Source organism: Lynx canadensis, chromosome A1 (genome assembly GCF_007474595.2).
Source record: "Lynx canadensis isolate LIC74 chromosome A1, mLynCan4.pri.v2, whole genome shotgun sequence".
NCBI classification, from domain to species: domain Eukaryota; kingdom Metazoa; phylum Chordata; class Mammalia; order Carnivora; family Felidae; genus Lynx; species Lynx canadensis.
The window spans coordinates 16211383-16236416 of record NC_044303.2 but is presented as its reverse complement, the minus strand read 5'-3'; the positions used below and the strand labels follow the sequence as shown (position 1 = coordinate 16236416).

Here is a 25034-nt window from a genome sequence, read left to right as displayed (position 1 = left end):
AGGGTGGAAAGGCACAGTTCTTTCAGCCCTGGGACCTAAATTGCTGCCATTCGTTGTCTTTTATCATTTCCTAAACGCAAATGAAAGATTAAGGTGAATCCAATTAGCTGTAATTTTGTATGAATTCTTTCATTTCATAACCAGCCCATTCCCAGTTTAATGTAAGCAGCTCTAGAGGGGCAGTCTGGTTCTGCTGCTAGGAAAGCAGATATGTAATTTTGGATATTCCAGGGGAGCAGGATTGAGAGTTATTGGATTACTGTCCATAGGACTGCCCGAATCATACTGTCTTGGTGGAGGGAAGGTTGGAATGGATACTGGTGCTGACATAGGAAACTTAATTGACACTGAATCCCTTCTACAAGCTAGGCTTATTACAAAATTTGCCTTGAATTTTATAGTCAGATTATGCACACATAACTAACTCCTAAACACTATGTTCACATTTTGTGATATTTAACGATTACTACTTGTGAAATGTCAAGCAGAGAAAGACAAATACCATATGATTTCACTTATATGTGGGATCTATAAAACAAAACAAATGAACAAACAAAACAAAATAGAAACAGACTTATAAATACAGAGAACAACCTGGTGGTTGCCAGAGGGGAAGGAGTGGGGGATGGGCAAAATAGAAAAAGGGGATTAAAAGGTACAGATTTCCGGTTATAAAGAAGTAAGACATGGGATACAATGTACAGCATAGGGAATATAGTTAATAAAAAAATAATAAATAAAGTACTGAAAATCTTTTAGAGACAATCCCTAATATGCAGATTATATTACAGAAGCTTATGACTGGATGAAATGGAATTTGGGGATGTATTTGCCTTTTGGAACTGAGTGACACTGATTATTGAGAATTAAAAATACAATTTGCTTGAACCTATCAATATATGTGGTGTAATGTATGTTCATAATCACATAAGAGAACAAAACTTTGAAACTACTTTTAGAGTGTTTCAATTTTATGAATAGTGAACAATACTTATCCACTGTGTAGAAACTAAAAGTGATTTAAAAAATATTTCTAGAGGCGCCTGGGTGGCTCAGTCAGTTGAGCGTCCAACTTCTGATCAGGACATGATTTCCAGTTCATGAGCTCAAGCCCCACATAGGGCTCTGTGCTGACAGCTCAGAGCCTGGAGCCTGCTTCGGATTCTGTGTCTCCCTCTCTCTCTGCCCCTTCCCCGCTCATGCTCTGTCTCTCTCTGTCTCTCAAAGATGAATAAATGTTAATAAATGTTTTTAAAAACATTTATAGTTCATTGGCATGCATTTTTAACTTTAATGTTTTCTTGTACCAGAGTCCAAAATTGGTATTTTCTTCCCAAAGTTTGTACATCATCAATAGTTTTATATACAAGGAAACAATTTCTTGAGATTGGTTTATCTTTTCATTTTAGTTTTTTTAACACTTGTTTATTTTTGAGAGACAGACAGAGTGAGAACAGGAGAGGGGCCAAGAGAGAGGGAGACATAGACTCTAAAGCAGGCTCCAGGCTCTGAGCTGTGAACACAGAGCCCGATGCGGGGCTTGAACTCATGAATAGCGAGATCATGACCTGAGCTAAAGTCAGATGCTCAACCCACTGAGCCACCCAGGTGCCCCAATCTTTTTTTTTTTTTTTTTTTTTAACATTCTTCATCAGAGATGCATGTCTCCAATTACACAAAAGAGCAAGGTAGGGAAAGAAGATCGTTATTATCCTCTTTTAAAACAGTCTCAAGAGCATTAAAGAGTGCTGAAGACCATGGTTGCTACATCCAGACCTTGCCCCTCTTTCAATTGATTCTCTTGGAATTGAGCCACATTTCTTTGAAATGAATTTGAAATCTGCTGCCTCTGTGTTCCTTGTAAGAATGAATTTTCCAAGGAAAATCTTCAATTTAATCTGGACTAAAGCAACCTTCTCACCCTACAATTAAGCAACACAGTGGATCCCCTAAGAAGTTCCCCAGACTAGTTCATGTTACATGAAGAAGGAGAAGCTGCTAACTTTGTAACTCCTGGGAAAAAGCTCCAGAGTGTAAAGGATCCTCCTCCTTAATTTTGAGGTTCATGCCTTCAGCCAAGCCTTTTTTTGGAACTTACATGAGTGGTTAGTGCCTGATTAGATGGCCCCCTAAGCCTTGAACCATGTTCAGCATTTAATTCCATTGAGTAGACATTCATTGACATCTCACATCTAGTACTGGGGCTAGAGATTATGTGATGAAAATTAACAGCCCCTTCTCAGGTATCTCACTACAACCCATAAGTAAAATGCAGGAGATAAAGGGAATAAGTGCAACCGTAAATGACTGTTCAAGGTACAATATCAGCACTGAGTGAAAAAAAAGGGCAATTGACTGTAGGAGTGGCCAGGAGAATTAGCAGCTGGGTTGGAGGACCAACCTTCACTATGAAGAAATGGGAGATACACAGTCCCAGACAAAGCAACAGCATATGCAAGCCTACAATCATCAGGAAGATCCAGACCCAGTCAGAGCATGAATGGTTTGTATGTCTGAAGTATAACTATGCAAGCTGAGGGAAAGGGGACAGGGGCCATAGGGCTTTTTCCTGGAGACTGTGAAATAGCAGTGCAGAGTATTAAAAGAGAAGGAGACACAGTTCCATTTGCTATTTGTGAGGATCTTCTCAGCAGTCTGGTGCAAGGGTTAGAAGGAGCACTCAGAGGCTGATAGCCATGGGCAGAAAACGGGCTAATTTTCCTAGTTTAAGCCTGAAATAATGGTATCTGATGTTATGATAATATATTATGACAATCTGAATGAAGGAGTGGTATTGAAACGAACCAAGGAGATAATTACAAGAGAAAGAAGCCGGATTGATAGGCCTAGTAACAGATGGGAGGTGGATCATTCTGAATGTGCTTGTGGCCTCAGCAGAATAGGGACAGACATTTTAAACAACTTCGCTGAGGTAAAATTGACATGCAAGAAACTGCAAATGTTTAAAGTGAATACTTGGACAAGTTTTTATTACATGGGTACATGTTGTGTGAAAATATCTGTTACCCCACAAGTTGCCTTTTGCCCTTTTATAATTTTTCTCTGCCTCTTCTCGGGCAACGGCTGATCAACTTTCTGTCACCGTAAATTAGTTTGCATTTTCTAGAGTTTATATACATGCAATTATACCATATGTGCTTTTTTTTTCCTCCAGCTTTTCATTCGACATACTTATTTTGAGATTCAACTGTGTGTGCACAACAATGGTTCCTTCCTTTTTATTGCTGAGTATTCTTCCATAGTATGGTCATGCCACGTTTTGTTTATCCATCCAGGAGTCCATGGATATTTGAACCGTTTTTGTTTTTGGCTATTACAAACAAAACTACTATCACATTTGTATGCAAGTCTTTGTATGGACAGATGCCTTCTTTTCTTTTGGATAAATGCCTGAGATTGGAATGAGTTCATCACATGGTAAACGTAGGTTCAAATTTTTTTAAATTGTAAATTGTTTTCCAAAGCTGGTTACATTTTGATGGTTAACATATGAGAGTTCCAGTTTCTCCAAATTCCTACCAACCCATATCGTGGTTTATCTTTTTTATTTTAGCCATTCTAATAGGTGTGTAGTGTTATTTTGCTGTGGTTTTATTTTGCATTTCCCTGATTACAGAGGTGTGAAGCATCTTTCATGTCCTTATTTGCCACTAGTATATCTTTTGATGGTGTTTGTTCAAATCTCAGGGCTTTTTTTAAATTAGATTGTTTGTTTTCTTGTTATTGTACCTGGATAGTTGAATTGCATATGGTCACAAGGAACTGGAGATAAAACAACATAGTTTTTTGATGCCAGGAGCTCCCCAAATCTTAACTTAGGCCACCAGCAGACAGAGAGGGGTTCATCAATGCTGTGCATGCAGATGGATAAGCAATGTTATAGCTCCAAATAATTGATTATGAACTCATTGAGTTACACATATCTCTGTGACTTTCAAATGGCAATTTTCTAATAGAAAAAAAATTGCTGGTAATTTAACATTAGGAATATGATCAAACCAGGCAAAACTTAGGTAAAGTTTTTCTTATGTTGGAGAGTTCTATTTTATACCTAATCTCAGATGTCTTCTCTCAAATAATCAGCATCTATATGTTTCTCCCTGAGTCCTTAGAGTTCTTCACTAGGGGTATAGTAGTGATCCAGATCAACATTTCATGTCTCTCATCTTTCCAGCCACCAAAGCTCTGGTTTTTGGTTTTTGGTTTTTTGTTGGGTTTTTTTTTTTGATCCCATTGTGTGACTATCTCAACTAGGTAACTCTGGTGTATATGCTTAATGCCTTGCTTGCCTAAGCATCATAATATTTTATGCCAGTTAAAATACGCACATCACCAGAAAGCCCTTAGGTAGAAAGTTTAATTATAGTAGCAGACTGTTACAGGAGATGGTTTTATCTTTTTGTTTACAAACAATCTTAAACTTGCATCATAAGGACAGCTGGCTGCCTGCACGTAGAGTTCCCTCACGTCATAATGTTATTGATAATTACTCTTCTTAATTCCTTATTAGTCGTTGTCATTTATTATCAATCATGGTGAGAAAATAAAGAAGTAGAAAAATAGGAGAGGGAGGCAAATTGAACAAAGAGTGGAAGACAGAGTTCTGAAATATTATTTATGGATTTGAAAAGTATTTGGAGCACTTAAAAGAGCCATTTTTATATATACTATAGAACCAAAAGCTATATGATAGGCAACTCTGAGAAAATGAGGAACTGAGAATATTATAGTCTAAATTATGTCCCCCCTCAAAAAAAATGATGTGTTAGGATACTAACCCCAAGTACCTAAGAATTTGATCATTTTCAGAAAAGAGTTCTAGCAGATGAAATTAGTTAAGATGAGGTCATATTGGAGTAAGATAGGCCTTTAATCCAATAGGACTCATGTCTTTATAAGAACAGAGCAGAGGATGTGGAGTGAGGCACACAGCTATGTGACGAGAGAGAGACAGAGATTGGAATAATCCAACTGCAAGGCAAGGAATGCCAAGGCCACTTCTAGGGGGTAGGAAAAGACAAGGAAGGATTCCACCCAAAGTCTTAGAGGGAGTACAGCTTTCTTCTTAACATGCTGATTTTGGACTTTAACCCTCTAGACTGTGAGCTAATAAATTCTATTGCTTTAAGCCACCCAGTTTGTGGTACTTTGTTATGGCAGTCCTAGGAAACTAATACAATGAGCAACTCTATTTTAATTAAGCCTTAGGAATCACCTGAAGATCTAGTTTATATGCAAAAACTTTTAATATTCACAAGGCTAGAAGTACCCTGGGTTAGAAAAATCAGTAACATTCTTATGTGCCCTCCTTTCCTTTGGGTTGCAGGTTGAGTTCCTTTGAAGAATTCCTAACGATGGTTACAGGTCTAAGTTTTCAGTAACTAATTTCCTCTTATATAACAGTTTATTCCTTGTTTTCAGGTCATTCTTCACACATGCTTCATGATCTATCTGTACTGACTGAGATGTGCATTAACTCAGAGAGTTACCATAAGGCTACCCAGACCAGGATGTGAACGAGCAACGCTTGTACTCATGGGAAATAGAAATCCAGAAAATGATAATCTCACTTTTAAGAACATAATTTCAGTCATTTCAAAAGAGAGAGAGAGAGGGAAGCCCATTAGTTAATAATCATTGAGAGAAATGAAGAACTAGGTTAGAGATAGGGCAGAGGGGATGGAGAGGAGGGCAGCATGAAAGGAACTTTGCAGACAAACACACGTGGGTGACAATGAGATGAGGGAGGAGAGAGAGGGAGAAGAAATGAAAAAGGATACCAAGGAATAATTCCTATGGAACAAACACTTTATCCATATTCTTCTCAGCTTTAGAGAGTAATGTCAGAGACTGGCTGAGGCACATGAAACTGTTTTCTTCTCTGGCGCTTTTATGTGCTGTTTATGTTCAGTTCTCCCCTCTGTTGTCCTACACGTTGGAGCAGAAAGTGCCGGCTGGTCAGTTACTGTGTGGGCTCTGCTGTTTCCAAAACACATAGCCTTCCTTTCCCCATTGTAGACTAGTTAAATTCATTCCAACCTCAATAAACAGATAATTAACAACTGAGTGTTATTTTTAGCCCAGGAAATGTGTTAGCCGAGATAGTCTGAGGAGCTGTTGTCAGGGAGGCAGAAAGGAGTTCAGTGGCAGGAAAAGAGATTAGTGAGCATAAAGGAAATGACTTTATTCTTGACCTTGAGACTAGAGTGAAAAACTTATCTGCTTGTAGGATCTAACACATTTGAAACAAATATAACTCTACACTTATATCATTTATGAGTATAAATTGGCAGAGTAGAGGAGGGACTGTGTTCTATGGTGTCAACCGTTGTTTCTGAAAAGAAGGTATAAAGAACACCCTATTGTGCAGGGTCTTGTACAATTTAATTTTCTCAGAAATATATGTTTGATGTTACATTAAAAGGGAAGGGAAGGAGGAAAAAAGGAACCATACTGTTTCATCTCATAAGGATAACTAGTATTCATTCCCATTGTGTCTCTTTTTTCCCTTCTGGATTCTTGTTCCAATGGAAGAGAGGGGAGCAGATTTTGGTCCTCAGTAAAAGTCTCCCTGGGAGTTTCTGAGTAAAAGTGGAGCACCCTTTGTGCTGCTTCTCAGAGCAGAAACTGTTGGTGGCTCATCAGAGGTGGGAACTGGCCCAGAGGTGGGAACTGGCTGGCTGCGATCAGGACCAAACCTGCTTCCATTTTCCATCTACCGTTCTCACCTCCTATTCCCCTACATGAGCCAGAGTCAAATGGTGGTTTCTTCAAAACTGTATAATTGTCTACCTCCACGCCTCTCTTCATTTTTTAAGAAAACTTCTAGGTAGCCACCTAGAAATAACTGGCAGTTTTTCATCTACCTTCCATGACAGTTTAAAACAGTCTTTCACATATATCTTGAAGAGAGGTATTGATGAATAGATAGGGAATTTCTACCAAATGCTGCCCTTTGTGATTTTCAGAGAACAATATCTATTAACTCTACCTTCCCATTACCTATATTCGGTTTTGTTTATTTGCCATGTTCAATAATTTAATGTATTCAACATTGGCTTTATCACCTCCTACCTTATTCCTTTTGCCTCTGCATTTTCAACTTCCCATTACTGCCCACTCATATCCCAGCTCAGTTGCCAAACCAATTTTGAATTTAGGCCCAGAAATGATGTAAGAAGTTAAATCCTGCCCCTGCCTCGCCAACACGATCAGATGGAGTTCAGTTGTCATCTTCCCTTCTGGATGTGGAGACATCAGAACTGATGCCCTAGAAATGTGCTTTGAGCTACTCCTTGAGTCCCAATTTGCAAATATGAATTTGACATTTAAGTCCAAGGAGAGTAATCAGGTGATTTGATGACTAGATGGGAGATTCTTTGAACTTGACAGAGTCAAGGGGTTTGTTGGCCAATAAGTTTGCAGAGAACAGACTCTAATCAGTCTTCTTGGCTTATCTCAAGCTTTTTTGCCAATTTCTTCTCAGATATGATTGAATCTTCACTGATTTTTTACCTTTTAATGAGTCTAATAAAAACTCAGTCAACTGTTTACCGTATTGGTATTACCTTATGCTTGAATAATTATTACCATCTCCTTAAAGTAAGTTCCCTATAGAATCTTTTAAAACTAATCCCCTATTTTGTGACATTCCATTAATTAAAATGAGGTTATATAATATATAAATATATATATCAACTGACATAACAGCAATACTCTGTAAAATTCAGAAAATGAATAAGTATTATATATTTTAGTATAAAACCATGGATAACTGTGGGGCACCCAGGTGGCTCAGTCAGTTGAGTGTCCAACTCAATTTCAGCTCAGGTCATGATCTCACAGTTTGTGAGGTCAAGCCCCATGTCAGGCTCCACGCTGACGATGTGGAACCTGCTTAGGATTCTGTCTCTACCTCCCTCTCAGCCCCTCCCCTACTCTTATTCTCTCTCTCTCTCAAGATAAATAAATAAACATTTTTTTTTAAAAAGACGACTATGTAACTGTGTATGTATATGGACATATGTGTGTATACACATATTCTTGTGCATGTAAATATATGTGTGTATATACAATAATAGTAATGCCTAGCACTTATTGAACATAAGTATCATCTAGGAACTGCTGTATTCTTCATGTACTAGTTCAATTAATTTTATAATAACCTTATATGGTAAGTGTTTCTATTATCCCCACATATCAGGGAAAAAATCACATTGAAAATTTAATAATTTATTAACATTCGCACAATCAGGAAACAGCAGATCAGGATTCAGATGCCAGTGGGCTGTTCCAAGGCTTGTATCTTCTTAATCTCTACAACATCCAAATATATTATATAGAGACAATATGATTTGTCATTTTACTGTAAGGTCATGATGGTGATGCATAGGGTAAAGATCTGTCAGAAACTAGGTATGAGAATTTTTTTTCTCCTTTTCTGATCCAGGTTCTTAAATCTACTCATGTCTCTCCTATTCATTGCATCCCAGTCTGTTTCATGCTGGTCTAGGTCTTTCCAGGCATTTCTATGGTGAATTAGTCAGCTGTTATCCTCTGGCTACCACTGCACTGTGTTCAGCTGTTCTGTCTGCACTACAGTTCAGTGACTTGATGGGGATGACTCTTAATATGTTTGTGTTTGTTCCTGTAATTAGATATTACACCAATCTGTACCACAGAATGTGTGCTAGATGTGTAACTTCTATGCATCTGACAGCAAAGGCATCTTCATGAACTAAATTTGCCTGTTCATAACCTCAATAAAGAGGATTGATTTAGGTAAGGAAAGAAAAAATTAGAAAAAATAGAAAAAGTTGGAAAAACTGGAAGACTATCTTATATTATTTAAAAAGTGTTGTTCTGTAAAACAGTGGTTCTTATCATTTGTCTCTGCATCCCCAACAGCAGCATCACATGGCAACTTGGCAGAAATGCAAAGTTCAGGGCTTCACCTTGAACCTACTGAATCAGAAATACCAAGGTGGGGCTCAGGAACATGATTTGTACCAAGCCTCCAGGCAACCCTGTTGCTTACTCAATTTTGAGAATGCCCCACTCTGTGGCTAGTTCCCCTCACCCAAGTTCTCATACGACTCATAGCTGGATTTATCTGAAAGCAAACTCCTGCACACAAATACACACCACGCACCCGAGTACTCCTACTCCCTCACAAACAGATTTGCTCTTGAGATTCGTAAGTGTTCAAATGTATATTTACATTGAATTAAAACTACTCTGGAAGCATTTATCAGATACAACAGAGCTGAATAAAACTTTGTTAGACATAAAATCCTTTAAGCCAATGTTAATCAAATGTTAACATTCATAGGAAGCACACTGTCAAATGTCGATCTTATTCAGCAAGTCCTGAGTGGGACCTAATATTTTGCATAGCTGATGAGCTTCCAGTTGAAACTAGTGCCACTGGCCTCAGCCCACACTGAGCAGCAAGGATCTAGACTCAAGCATTGCCTCAAAAAACATTTTCACCGACGTCTCAAAATATGACTGCAGTTTCCCTTCACACTGTGTCACTGGTATATTCACCATTGATGCTGACCTTCTAGCTCAAGGGATAGCTCATCTGAACATACCTGTCTCCATCCTGAAGCTTTTAAGATGATAGTCTCTAAATCTAAATTAAAACACATCCACCTACTGCTGTGCCTATCAAAATTCTACCTGTTACTTCAGAATTAACTATCAAATCCTGTTCCTGTCTTCAGTTTTCTCAGATTACTTCATGTGGGGCACAATCCCTCCTATACTCTACCTCTTTTTTAGCACATCATATAATGTCCTGTTAAATTACACTAATCTGGACCATAGAATATGTGCCAGATGTGTGACTTCTGTGCATATGACAGCTAAGGCATCTTCACTGAACTAAATTTGCCTGTTTATAACCTCAGTAAGAAGACTGACCTTAAGTGAGGAAAGCAAAAAATAGAAAAATAGAAAATATTAGAAAAACTGGAGGACTGGTCACACGATCAGTCCCCAACGTATGTTGAGTTCCTAGAAGACAGATATATCTGGTTCTTAACAGATCTGGGTCCTCTCCCCACTTATCTAGCCAATGTCCAACTCATAGATGATGCTATTGGTTTAATTAAAGTAGGGAGGACAAGGTGAAAATGATGTTTGATTAATAAAGTAGCAGCGTCTGAGCAGTTACATAGTATGACTGTGCTCCAGGAGACCAGCATTGTTTTAATGAGGAACACAGCTAAAGCTATCTCTAAGAAACAGGGAGAGACTCACGTGGTTAAAGGGCCTTGGGAACTATGAGGAAATTTGGGATTGAAGTTGAAGAAGTGGTTTTTAGTTATGGACAAAATAATTCCCTAAAGCTCCTTGCCTACCAATAATCCTTAAACCTTGCTATCAACATTACAAAATGAGCTGCTGAAAAGCATTCCTGGGCAGAGGAAATAAAACCCCAAAGGATATAGATTATTTTTTAATTGCTCAGAAATAAACAGTAAGACCCAGAGGAAACTGTGGTCCTTTTTAAGCAAAGAAATTAGATTGTCTGTATGTAAATCACTATAATACATTCACCTCAAAAGTTTCAATTCTCTTGAGACTCAAGTAAATTCTCAACTCTCATGTTAACTACCCCACTTACTCAAGATGCATAAAGTAGCCAGGTTGGCTGTTCCCAGAATCTCGATTTTGCTCTTATAGAGAATATGACTGCAGTCTGAACTTTGGATACAAATTTTTAAGCTATAAAAAGTACTTCAAAACTGAAAAGATAAAATACAAACACTGAGACAAATACCAAGTAAATCTATAGTCATTTTAATTACTAGGGCTTCATTAATTTTGGAACTCTCTTCTGTTTATTACATTCATATCCAATTAATATTTAATACCTGCCCATGTAGTAGTGAGGCTTCTTGGTCTGCCTGGTTTTGAGTTTGGGGTATTTTTTGTTTGTTTGTTTGTTTGTTTCTTTTTACTTTGTGGTAAAAGTAAGTCTTTCTTTATCCTCTTTCATCATTTTTGTTTGTTTCCTTTATGGTGTTGATTTGTTGATTGCTTTAGTATTTTGAGTAGTTGTTTTAAAATCATTCATACCAGATTTCTCTTTATTTGTAAAAAATAGATTTCAGTAATCTTTACAGTTTCTTCAATATATCAAATTCCATGACTCAAGGATTTGATAAATAATCATGAGAACGGGCTTTTGAAATTCTTTTAAAGGTTACTGAAAGAGAGGGATAGGAAGTTTTTCCTTTTTTTCTTCTAGTGTCTTTTATAAATGCATGGCACCAATGTGAATTTGAATGTTCCTAATGTATTAATATGAATTTTAATGGGATGGCTGTAGTCGTGCTAGAATTGGCCAATAGCTGTAGGGAGAAAAGAGTGTTGCCTGAAGAGATACCCTACTTCCCCCAGTCCTGGGAAGTATTTTTTTTGCTCTCTGTGCCCTTTGATGAGTAGAGTATCCAAGACAAGGTGATGAGAAACAGTTGCATGAAAAATCATTTCATGTCCAGTTGATATGTTTGCACATCTCAACTACTGAATTTCTCTTTTAGTCAATCATCCTTTCTCTGCTTTCACTCTCAAAGAGCTTTTAGTTTGTGATAATCATGGGATTATGTGAACCCAGGGATTTTTTGCTTGCTTACCACCAAAAAAGAGTAAGGGCAAGTCTTGTCTCAAGGAGATCTATACAGGCTAAAACCAAAGACGAAAAAGAATATCAAAGGAACTTCTCCAAGTCCCTTACAAGACACTAAAGCTTCTCTTTCAGTCAACAGTGCCCACGGGGCATCCCTTAAACACTTCTTGCCAGAGTATGTTCTCTCTCTCCCCATACCTTGCCTTTAATTGCCTTCCCCTTCTCCTCTCTGCTTATACAAATCTGCCCCTTCAAAGCCAGATCCACTGGGCAGCATTCTTGGACCATTCCATCTGGAAGAAATAATTCCCTCTGAATTTATATTAATTCCTAGCTGTCAGTCCCAGTGAGAAGTATAGTGTGCAGAAAAAAAAAAATCCCAGACCAGTTACTCAAATGTTTTATCACTTACTAGATATGTACCCTTAAATAAATTTACTGACCTCTTATAACACCCTGTATCCTCATCCTTAAAAGAGAGTAAGATCTATGCTATATCCCCAAAATGTTGGCAAGATAAAACAATGCTATGTTTGTGAAATGTTTGGTATATGGTAATTGATTATACTTAGGCAAGTATAGGTTTTATTTCCACCAAATTCAGCTACGATGATTTACATTCTGGTAATCCTAATATGCTTTCATGTATGTTTTTCTTAATGTCTCAACCCAATTAAAAGTATAATTACTTTTTCTGATGATAAAAAGATAGTATTTATCATAGAAAATGTTAAAAGTATACACAAATATAAAAATGAAATCTAGTATAATGTCATAACCAGAAAACAACCAGTAAACTAAGAAACAAGCACTATTGACATCTTTTCTTGCGCCATATATATATATATCATATATATATGTACATATATGTGTGTGTGTGTGTGTATGCCTTTGTACACAACTTTGCTCACTCATCAGTGTGTCCTATGACTATTCTTGTTCTCCATCTGTATTTTTACATCTGTACAACCATTTCTGTCACATCTGACTAAGCCCATAGCACTATGCTTTGGGTATAAAATATTACATAAAGAGGCTTTATTCACAGAATGAGTTAAAGGACTTAATGATTATTTAAATATAAAATTATTAATTTTTAAGAAATTTTATTTTTAAGTGATCTCTGCCCCCAAGGTGGGGTTCAAACTCACAACCCCACAAACAAGAATCATTTGCTCTACCAACTGAGCCAGCCAGGCACCCAACATAAAATTATTTAAAGCAGAACTTCTGGCTTTAAAGATAAATCTGTGGTCTTACTGATGAACTGAATCCACCGTATGTGACACTGACTCTTGCTTTTCCTTTCCTTTCTGTGTAGTTTGTTGCTCAGCCCAACTGTCAACAACTGCTTGCATCTCGCTGGTATGATGAGTTCCCGGGCTGGAGGAGACGACACTGGGCAGTGAAGATGGTGACGTGTTTCATAATAGGACTCCTTTTTCCCGTCTTCTCTGTGTGCTATCTTATAGCTCCTAAAAGCCCACTGGGACTGTTCATCAGAAAGCCCTTTATCAAGTTCATCTGCCATACAGCGTCCTATTTGACTTTTTTGTTCCTGCTGCTGCTTGCCTCTCAGCACATCGACAGGTCAGACTTGAACAGGCAAGGTCCACCACCAACCATCGTCGAGTGGATGATATTACCGTGGGTCCTGGGTAAATGTGTTACTATAGAAAATATAATAAAAACGTGTTGCTGCCATGGAATTTTGTTGCCCAGAAAAGAATATTCGTTAAAGTTTGGGACACAGGAATGTTGAAAACAGGTTTGACCATTTTAGCTCCAAGGCCTAATCCCCAAACTAAATAAACACTTTTGCAAGTTTTGGGGAACTTGCCCCCAAGTGCAGCCTATGAAATGTAACTGTAGGTTTTAAGATTTCAGATTTTAATGACATCATGCCCCATGAATGATTTTCTGGGTTTTTTGTTTGTAAGCTTGTCTTTTAAAGGCTTTCGACATATCTCGTTGGCCATATGTAACTGATCATTGTAGTTTTCTTAATGGATACACCTTCCAAAAGACAAATTACAAATCACTCTGCAGAATTAGTAATTCTGTACATAAAGTAACTATAACCATTCTTTAAAACCAATCCATTTAACTTTATCTTTGAAATTATATATTCAACCAAAATAATAGAAAATTAAACTCTAGGACATCCTCCAATCTCTCTCTGTTCTTTCCATAGAAAGAAAAATGTTTTGGGATCTGTAGAAATCAAGGTAGAAAAGCTTAAAGTAGCTGGTAAAAACTTTGTTTTACTCTCTCATCGTAGCCATAGTTAAAATTCACATTTTAATTACTCTTTCCTCTAACCTACTGTGGTTTGCTAAAAATCATATTTTCTCAATTTAGCTCATCATTTTAAACCTCTCTGGTATCATATCCATCTCATCACTTAGTAATTAGAAAATATGTGAAAATTTCATGATTCACAGTCTCAGAAGATCAGTTTGGCTTAACTGTCAAAATTACTGGAGAAATTGTAAAATGTGGAAAAGGCAGGAAAGAAAACAGGACTATATCTGAATCTGAGATAGAGGTACTCTTTGATTTGAAACATTATAACTACTCTAAGTACTGACAATAAGAAAAGTTCATAGGAACAATATTCGATATGTTTTACAAATGTTGGAAAAAGCACCTTCTTAGATGAACTTTAAAACAGAGTACATTCTCATTAATATGGCATGCATAAAGTGTGATCTTGCTTAAATTAGGAGAAAGGTTAATAAAATAATTATGACATTGTAGTTGATATTCAATATAAAATTACCCTGCCCATTCCCTTTTAAATTAAATATCTCACATTAGGAATATGTTCTTTATAGATATTTCTTCATAGAAAATTTCTTGTAAACAATTCTTAAAGAAGCATTTTGGAGGTTAAATTTCCCATTATGGGGAACTTATATAGAATGTCTAAAAATTGATATTCCAAATGAAATATAGAATATTTAGTTTTGAAAAATGCCATAGCTACAATGCAGTATAAGCAGAGATAGTATTTCTAGACTTTCCTTTATGCACTTAATGAAAATATATAGACTATGTTCTGTACAGGAAGTGCAGTGCAGGGCAATAGTGATACAAAAGTAAAAAAAAATAAAAATAAAACAAAAAAAAAAAAAGAGAAGGAATTCCTTGCCCCTATGAAGCTTAAATTATACTAGAGGAAATAGATAATAAACAATGAGATATGTTACATGTCAGAAAACAGTAAATAATATTAAAAAATACAAGCTTCAAGCCTTTAGTAACTTGTGCAATTAAAAGTGTCATTGGCTGCCTCCTTCTTGCAAAACTTGTAATAGAATTTTCCATGAAAGCTGGCTAGAAATCATATCCAATCCTCAGCTGAATGGTTAAATAAGGTACAAATTTAATTGTGATAATTAAAATTCCAGCCTGGGAAATATCTTCTAAAGGCAACATTTTCTTAAATTATCCTGACTTAGGCAATTAATTTACTTGGGAATTTTTAGGATGCAAAGAGATTTTCTAGAATAAAAAATATATATGAACGATCCTCTTGCTTAAATACCTGGGCATGGAGAAAGAATTTTCTATATCAAATAGGCCTGTCAAGGCTAGTGAATTCTGAGTGTCTCATATCTCAGACTGAGTTCTAAGTGTTTTGATACATCCATGATTAAAGGCTATATTCACTATGTTATTGGGCTCTTGTAGAAAAAGCACTGTATTTGAATACATGACCAGGTTCTGTCACTAAGAAACTATTAAATTATGAGTGGTCACAAGCTCTCAGGATTTCCAGTATCTTCATAAAAAAAAAAAAAAAAAATGAAAGATTCAAAGTCCCATTGAGTCCTATTGCCCTGTGCTGGGGAGCTGTCATTATTAGGGCAGAAAAAAATGTTTTGTTTTGTATCATTTTTTTAAGCCAGGGTAGGTGGGGAAGAGACTAAAGACAACAGGGTAGGAATGCTATAACCTTTGACCAAAGGTGGGATGTAGACAAAAAGGCCTGGTCTGATTTGATAACTGTATTAATGAGACTTCTATCTTGTCTTCCTTATTAATACTGCTGTCTGGTAAAAAGTCAGTGGCTATACATTTCACAGCCCCTCCGCTGTGAGGTTCTAGGTTTATAATAACAAGACTGAATGGCTTACAGAGAAGAGTATGGCTTACAAATATGTTTCTCATCACGTTAGTTTTCCCAGTGATAGATTGAGGGTCTATGCATGGGTTTTTCTCAAGCCTTCTTGAACCAACTTAGATTTTCAACCCATGTCACTCTGTGGGCTACTTTTTGTGTAAAGAAAGGCTTTTTCCTTCCTCCTCGCTTTACTCCCGTTCCATTTTCAGGGGCTGTTTCCCAGACCTATGATATGATTTATAAGAAATGATAACTTTTATACCTCCCATTGTATAATCCTGACAAAAAGACTTTTGATTTGTTTTATATATTCATACCATAAATTTTAACTTTTCCTGAGTAGAAAAGTTTTCTAACTGCAGAGTATAATCTCTCAAACTGATCCCTTTATCTCCTTAAGAAGTATGTTTTTGCTTTGGAATTTCTGTTCTTTCATATACTTTGCTGTGTTTCTACAATACAAACTTATTTGGTCTGACAGATCCAGATATCTTGCGATTTTGTACAGGGGTAGAATAATTTTTCCCTGTTATTTCAATATCTTTCCTCTGGAAGTTCAACATCATGTTGACTATTTAAATTAAAGTCTACTGAGTTTTATATCTTGAGAAAACAGTCTGCAATAACCCTGGTATTCTTCCACTGCGGAGTCATTGATAAGCTGTACCTTTGAATGATTTTTCCTTCAGACTTTCTTGTATGGAAGGTTACTGACCCTTCTTTCTCCCATCAAACAACACTCTTGTGGATGTCTGCTGTCAGGATAAGCTTTAGCATATAAGCAAAGAAATCTAAAGGCCTCATGCAGGGATCAAACTTAGGATGTGGTCATCTGGAGATACAGTCCTAACCAAAAGAGAAAACTAATCACAGATAATACAGTTAGAACTATCTCAATAGATAGGCAGATTCTAGACACATAGACACCAATGCACTCAGAGTGTCACATTACCCATTTAAACTAGAGTAAAAAGTGAAAAATGATAGTTCTAGCATATGGGCCTGATGACAGACCTATATCTTTCAAGTGTCTGAGAGAAAGTGTTATTGGAAAGACTGAATGATGGATTCAAAGGAGCCATGGGCCAGATTAGAGATCTGGTCACTTCTACATTCTGATGGGCCATGACCTTGACACTCTTAATTTATTCAAAGTTTTGATTTTTAACGTAGAATACCAGGGATATGAGAATGAATATTCATATCAGAAGTTCCCTTTTACATAAAATTTACATGCAAACTAAATATAGCATGTTATCTTTATATATAATGAGAATTTATTTAAATTATAGCAGCAGTTTTTTTCTCAAATGGATGTCATTTTCTTTCTGAAGGTAATAGGAAGTAAAATGGGGAAAAAACCAACTTTTGAATGCTAATTTTTAAGGCCTTCCCAAAAACCGGTTTTGATTGTCCTATTGAATCCATCATAATTCAACTGTAACAATCAAATTTGTATCGTAGCTTATTCCCTGCAAAAAAAAGTGTACAGATATAAATATATATGTGAAATATCGAGATGTAGACTTACGTTATCAGCTTAGCAAAAAGAAATTATGAAATGGATAACATTTTTCATAAAAGTAGGTGTTAATGGAGGCTATCACATTAATGAAGCAGGAAATACTTTGTTCTCCATGAGAAAGGAAAAATGGATACTGAAGTGACTTGATATTATGTGTGTGCCTAAGAATATGCCATAATTATGTAGTATATAAATCTATGCACGCTGAGCATGATAAGGAGAAGGGTGAACTGAGGAAAAGATGTATCATAGGAAGAAATCTGAGCTCTGTTAAAAATAGCTTCTAGTGGATTCCTAGGCATAAACTAAGAATTGCTCATAATATCCGGATTATACATCTTGCCTATAACACATACTTATTTGACAATTTTTCTCTAACAAAATTGGCCTCTCATTTCCATGATTTATTTCACATTTTTATCTTTTAAAGCGTTGATATTAACAAATCTGAACATTTCAATAAGTGCTTCCAAATTGCAAATGTAAAAAGAAAACTTGTGATCACATTCTCCTCTAGATAAAGACTCACAGAGACAATTCTATATAAGTATATTCCTTTCTTGGGACCATTTCTACATCTTTGTCTAACAGGCATCAAGATTGTATGGTTTCAGGTACTCATACTCTCAGCCTCACCCATGAATTACCCATCTTCTCAAACAGCCCCCCAAAGATATTCTATAGTCTATAGTCTCCTGACTCTCTCCCTTGGCAAGGTGCTCCAACCACCTCAGCAAACTGGCTGCAGACACACATAGACACCCAAAGACAGGTGCAAAACATCCACCTATTCATTTAAAGAGACATTTTAATTTTCAAGAAAGCCAAATAATCATTGGACTATGACATGTAATCATCATTTTCCTTTTTATGTGTGGGGGGAAAAGTTGAAGATCACCTTTACCAAGACTTATCAAGATTATCAGATTTCAAACAATGAAATATTTGTGTAATTTAAAATTGTTGTGCACATACTACTGCTGGCCAGATGACTTCTTTATCAGAAAGAAAATTAAGTGTTTTAGGTACTGACAATGCTATACATATCTTGTAGCCCAAAAGTGAAATCAATACTGTTAGAGAAAATATTTGGCAACATGATTCAGATAGTTCAAGGGAAGAGGGCAAAAGATACAGAGATAGGAGTCGATACCAAATGATGGAGGGTCAGAGTAAAAGACTGGGGGGCGGGGGTGAACTAATGAAAAGTGGTTTTCATTAGTTCAGAATCACAATAGCAGTAGTACTGATAGCGGTAATAATAGTAGAAACCAAGAAGATAGGCACTGTGCTAAATGACTGAAATGTGTATCCTCATTTGAACTTGTAGTAATGTCACTTCATTTAATAACAAATCTTGTTAGTATCTCATTTCATAGAGAGGAAATAGGCTGAGAGAAGTTGGGTCACTTGCCCAGGATCAGGAGCTAATAAACATCAGGCACTTGATTCAAATTCCAGTTGGTGTAATTCCAGAACTACAACTTTTATCCACCGTGAATACTGCCCTCAAAATGTGAGGAATAGAATTCAAGGAGGCAAAAGCAGCCCAAGAATTCAGGACTTCTTTGCTCATTTGTTTTGTTTCTGAAATTCTACATATGAGTGAAACCCGAAGGTATTTGTCTTTCTCTGACTGAATTTTTCACTTAGCATTATACCCTCTAAATCCATCCATGTTGTGTAAATGGCAAGATTTCATTCTTTTTTATGGGTGAGTAATATTACAGCACACACACACACACACACACACACACCCCACATCTTCTTTATCCATTCATCTATCAATGGACATGGGCTGCTTCCATAATTTGGCTACTGTAAATAGTGCTTTAATAAACATAGGAGATGCATATATCCTTTCACATTAGTGTTTTCATATGCTTTGGGTACCCAGTAAGGGAATTACTAGATCATATGGTAATTCTATATTTAATTTTTTAAGGAACCTCCATACTATTTTCCACAGTAGCTGCACCAGTTTGCATTCCCACCAAGAGTGCACAAGGGTTCCTTCTCTCTACGTTTTTGCCAACGCCTATTATTTCTTATCTTTGTTTTGCTTTTTGTTTGTTTGTTTTTTATTTTAGCCATTCTGACTGGTGTGAGGTGATAATCTCATTGTGGTTTCAATTTGAATTTCCCTGATGATGAGTGATGTTGAACATCTCATGTCTGTTGGCCATCTGGATGTTTTCTTTGGAGAAACATCTGTTCATGTCTTCTGCCCATTTTTTAACTGGATTATTTGTTTTTTGGGGTGTTGGACTATATAAATTCTTTATATATTTTTGATGCTAACCGTTTATCAGATATGTCACTTGAAAATATCTTCTCTCATTCAGTAGTTTGTTTTTAGTTTTGTTGTTTCCTCTGCTGTGCAGAAGCTTTTTATTTGGATGGAGTCTCAATAGTTTATTTTTGCTTTTGTTTCCCTTGCCTCAGGAGACATCTCTAGGAAAATGTTATGGCCAATGTCAGATAAATTACTACCTGTGCTCTTTTCTAGGATTTTTATGGTTTTAGGTCTCACATTTAGGTCCTTAATCCATTTTGAGTTCATTTTTACGTATGGTGAAAGAAAGTAGTCCAGGTTCATTCTTTTGCATGTTTTACTGCCCCTGTAAGTCAGTGTTTCTTGAAGCATGGCCAACTGACTAAAGTCATAACAATTGTGAATTTCTACAAAAAACTTACATTTTTAATTCTCCCCTTGGTTCATTAATTCAGAAATTCCAGAGGTCTTGGGGTGCCTGGGTAGCTCTGTTGGTTAAGCGTCCAACTTTGGCTTAGGTCATTATCTCACGGTTCATGAGTTTGAGCCCCAGGATCAGACTCTGTGCTGATAACTCAGAGCCTGGAGCCTGCTTCAGATTCTGTGTCTCCCTCTCTTTCTGCCCCTCCCCTGGTCACACTCTGTCTCTCTCTCTCCCTCAAAAATAAATAATAAACATTAAAAATTTTCAAAAATTAAAAAAAGAGAAATTCCAGAGGTCTTTAAACATTAAAGATTGAGAAACAATTCTGGAAGCACAATTTCATACAAATCTGTATTCATGTAAAAGCTTATTTAAGGAGTCTCAACTCCCTAGAATCTAAACATGAAATGTTTTTTACTTTTTCTGATCACTCTGCCCAACTGCCCTATACCAAATATCTTTTCCTGTACCTTAATGATATGTCTAGTAGATATCAAGTTCCTGAAAGCTTGAGTTATTTTAAGCTTTCCTCTTCCTGACAAAGGCCTTACCCAGCGCTCAGAGGACCTGGAATTGTCCATCTTTTGCTCATCCTTCAACCCCAGCACTGCAATGGAAAGAAGGGCATAAACTGTTTATGTTCTCCTCCTTGGTGGCTGTAGGGAAGCGGGATGACAGGAAAAGTTACAAGTCTTCGTTACCTCACTGGGCCCCTCGTCACAGTTCTTTCCTATTAGTTTTATGCATCGCTGGCTAATACTGTGTAGCCTATATGACAGTCCTTGACCGATGGCTCTCCTGATGTGTGCATGTGTGTTCCATAGAAGGCCTTGGGTGCCTCCACGCTGCATCGTCCTCTGGATCCCCAATTCAACTCTGCCTGATATCTTCCAGTCCCTCAACTCCTTGTAACCTGTAGTTGACTCCTTCTGGGGTCCTAGGACCCTGGCAAGGACAGGAGGGCAAGATTGCTAAAGCCCAGCTTCTTCCTGTGGTAAGCACTCACTCCCCAAGGGCATCCCAAAACCTTGCCACAGCTCATGACAGGAGGTCAGGCTGCGGCCAGTTGCGGACTGCCAAAACACACTAGTTTCTTATTTCCCCTGGTGATCCAGACCCAGGGAGAGATGAGCAAGTCCATTGCCTGAGTAGACACTCCAGGAGAGATTGAGATGCCAGTTTTTCCTAGTTGTAGAAATCCCCCATATTTATGAGGGATTTCCTCAGCATCTCCCTCACTTGACTTAGGGAGGTGGTACTGCTGGTAACCAATCACCTTCATCTCTCCCTCTGGTATTCCTAATTAGCACAAAAACTCTATTACCCTGACTTCATGGCTTTCTCACTACCTGTTCCTAATGTTCCCTCTGTATAGACCATGGGGGTAGAGGCCCAAGTGGTTGGTAACAGATATGGTCCTTCTACCTCTTAGGTAGCCCTAGAAGGGCGGGGATGGCTACAATTTTCTGTAAGCTCTCTTCAGAAAGTGAATCATTGGGACTCTTGTCTTCATCTTTGTTTGGGTTTTAAGTGTAACACTGAGACAATAGAAGCTGCCTCGAAGTGAGTGGCTTTTTTGGGTCCAGCATAACGTGATCCTCCATGGAGCAAAATAACTACATTTAGATTTCTCCAAGCAAAAGCAAAATTTTGACTAGAGACTACTTTTTTGTTCCTTGATTTGGGGGAAAATACGGCAGGGAGGAATTCTTTTTGTTCTTTTTATCTACATTGATTTGGTGCCACAGTGTAGAACTCAGTGTCCTATTAAGAGACTTGCAAGGTCAGATCCCTCAACTAGCTCCTGGGTTTCCATGACAAGCCCTTTGAGGTGGCCATAGGTGAAAAGGCGACCCGCTCTTTGTTTGAGGTTATTTAATCTTTGTGTAAATACTGACAGCAAGAGAAGGCGAGACGAGAGGTCTGTTCACAGAATTACATATTTCTCACCTGAAATCAGGGCTGTTAAATGTGGCGTCTGAGGTCTCCCGACCTCATCTCATCCCCACAGCTGGCTTCACACGATAAGATACAATTGAACACTCGAGTAGCCCCTGATGAAAACTGTTATGGGAAAGGTAGAAAAAAAATAGGAAAAACTTCCAGGCATCCATAAATATCTTTCAAAGGAAGTTCTCTGACTCATTTGCACTATGATCTTTCCTCTACTGGTCCCCACAGTCTTGACATACATGCTTGTAATTAGACCTCCACCGTGACTCTGAGAAATCACGTCATCTGTTTATAAACAGCAGAGAGAAATTTTGAAATGTTCCCATTGTGGGAACAGGACAAACATTTTGTGATGGAAGCTTCCTGAAGCTTTGTTCTCTTCGGACTAGTTACCACGAATAGTTTGTCTGGATGCATATATCAGCCAGTTAATAGCACCCTCTAGCTTCTCCAAAGGCTGCTTTCTTCAAAAATTTCAGTGAACCATTGCCAGAACAGAGGAAACTTGTATTTTCACCATGGTGCTCATAAGAAATAGAAATATATAGTTATCAAACAGGTATGTGGTGACTAGAGCTATGTGAAGTGATACTCCATTCTGGTGCTCTAAAAACACAAGCTCCCAAAATCCATTAGCCAACAAGCACTGACTGACAGTTGTATTCACAACTCAGGTTAAAAAATGATGGTGTGAGCCCTCAATTTCATCAGGATCTCTGCTTTCTCCACACAGCTGTGATTTGCAAAGGCTAAAAGTGATAGAATTTTTTTGTGTGTGTGATCCAAAAAGTCAGATTAAATGTATACTCTTTGAACTCCAAAGGAACTATATTATCTCCAAATTGTGTTTGCTGTTACCCTTCTTAAAAACCCTTAGAGGTCACCTAGTCCAAGCTTCCAATGAAAGTGCCATCTCCTTGAACCCATCTAATGTGACAGAGTCTGCTGAGGTACTAAGAAGCTCTAAGTTAAAATGTTGCTTTGTACTGAGCTCATAACTAATTCTTTATAACTACTTCCCCATTTTCCTCTGAAGCCATTAACCCTAGTGTCTTTATTCCCCTACATAATTACCCACAAAATACTTGCAGTTAGCTGTTTCGGTGGCTGTTAATAATCATATTTGGTTTTTCAGTTTGGTAGAAGCAAGAAGAGAGCTATCAATTTATCAATAAAGGGAAATAAGATATAAACACACTGGTTGGCTAGCAGGTATTTAAAATACATTTCATTTTATAACAGGTACAAACTTGAAAAATACATTTGATTTTATAATATATACAAATTTGAAAACAACAGATTTCACGAACTCATAGAATTGGAATGCCCTTTAGAGATCAGATAGAACAGGTTTATAGTTACTTCTAGAATTTCTCTGGAGCCTGAGTGATGGAAGACATTCCAGGCCCTGGATTGGAATCTTCAATGCACAGGGTAATCCATTCCAGTTTTGGAGCAACTCTGATTTCTGGAGAATTCTCCCTTACGTTGGGCAAGAAAGTTTCTATAATTTTCATATCAAAGATTTAGTTTGTGCATTTTGGGGAAGACCAAAGCAAGTCTGGGTCCTCTGGTACAAGACAGTTTTTAATCTTCATGGCAGCTATTGTGATGACTGATTTTAGTAAAATTTAATGATCCAGACAGGAAAAAGTAATGTCTGGCTATTTATACCACAGAAGTAGAATTATACTTCTCGTATGATTGCGTATAATCCAAACCTCTCTTTTTTTGAAATGAGGTGACAACCATCTAGAGAGATGAGACTGTTATCTCAGATTACAAAGCTGATTACCAGTTGGACTGAGCTTGGCACTTCACTCACCTGGTATAGTCGAAGTGTTATCTCTGTGCCTTCTGATTAAAGTTAACTTGAAATGCATTTGTTCAATTAATAACTGCAGTGCACACATATTCTCATCTCTGGATATTGGTAGAGTTGCAAATAAAACATAATAAATAAACCACATTTTGAAATTTCAAAAATAAGAAAACGTCTAAGAGTACTAAGGAGATTGAGTTGTGTTTTCTTTATTAACTGGTAGTGAAGCACTAGTTAGGTCACTTGTTTTGGTCTTACCTTTCTCATGTAAGTTGTGACTGATTCTGAGACTGTCCCCAGGCTCAGTAGGAGAAAGCATCATAGATGTGGACTGGGGAGGTTGGGGGGGAGGAGGGTTGTTTCCAGTGTACCTAGCATTTTTCCTCCTTGGATGATATAAATTGTAAGTTCCCTACAAACATCAGAGCATGCATCATATCTTACTCAGGTCTGATGCGTTTCTTTCTTCAATGTGGAGGCAGTGAACATTACCATCTCTGCAGTTATGCCCCAATCTTATCTGAACTCTCAAGAGAGATTTTATCTGAAAGAGACCTCAAAGAGTAATATAGGATGTAAAATCTAGAATAAAGCAGTGGTCTACAGAGGGCTTTAAAATGCACACTATAGGGTGCCTGGGTGGCTCGGTCTTTAAGCATCTGACTTCAGCTCAGGTCATGAGCGTAGGGTGAGCTCATGAGCCCAGCATCTGGTGAGCCCCACTTCTCTCTCCCAATCTCTCTGCTCCTCCTGGGATTCATATTCTCTCTCTCTCTCTCTCTCTCTCTTTCTCTGCCCCTTGCTCACTTGCACCCTCTCTTAAATAAATAAACAAATAAACAAAATGCACATTACAGTTAAGGGTCTATAGTTAGAACAGACTCTTAACCACAGGGAACAAACTGATGGTTATCAGAGGGGAGGTGGGTAGGAGGATGGGTGAAATGGGTGATGGGAACTAAGGAGTGCACTTGTTAATGATGAGCACCAGGTGATGTATGTAAGTGTTGAATCACTATATTGTACACCTGAAACTAATATTATGCTGTATGTTAACTAGCTGAATTTTAGTAAAACCTTTTAAAATGCACACTATAATCAATTTGACTGAAATTAGTCCTTTCTTGGGTCATTAATTTAAATGTGCCTTAAAATTTTAAATAAAATTTTAAAAATAATGTTAAATAGCCATTGCTAGTTTTCACTAAGTGATGATAGACCATTATGTCTAATTCACTTTTATT

General features: G+C 37.3%; 1 protein-coding gene across 1 annotated transcript in view; it reads left to right on the top strand.

Annotated features, from left to right (window-relative positions):
* TRPC4 (transient receptor potential cation channel subfamily C member 4) overlaps positions 1-25034 on the top strand; it is a 147791-nt gene that overhangs the window by 77550 nt on the left and 45207 nt on the right. Inside the window, exon 3 of the mRNA XM_032594214.1 lies at positions 12984-13320. Within this exon, the coding sequence (XP_032450105.1) occupies positions 12984-13320 (337 nt within the window). The remainder of the gene's footprint in view (positions 1-12983; positions 13321-25034) is intronic.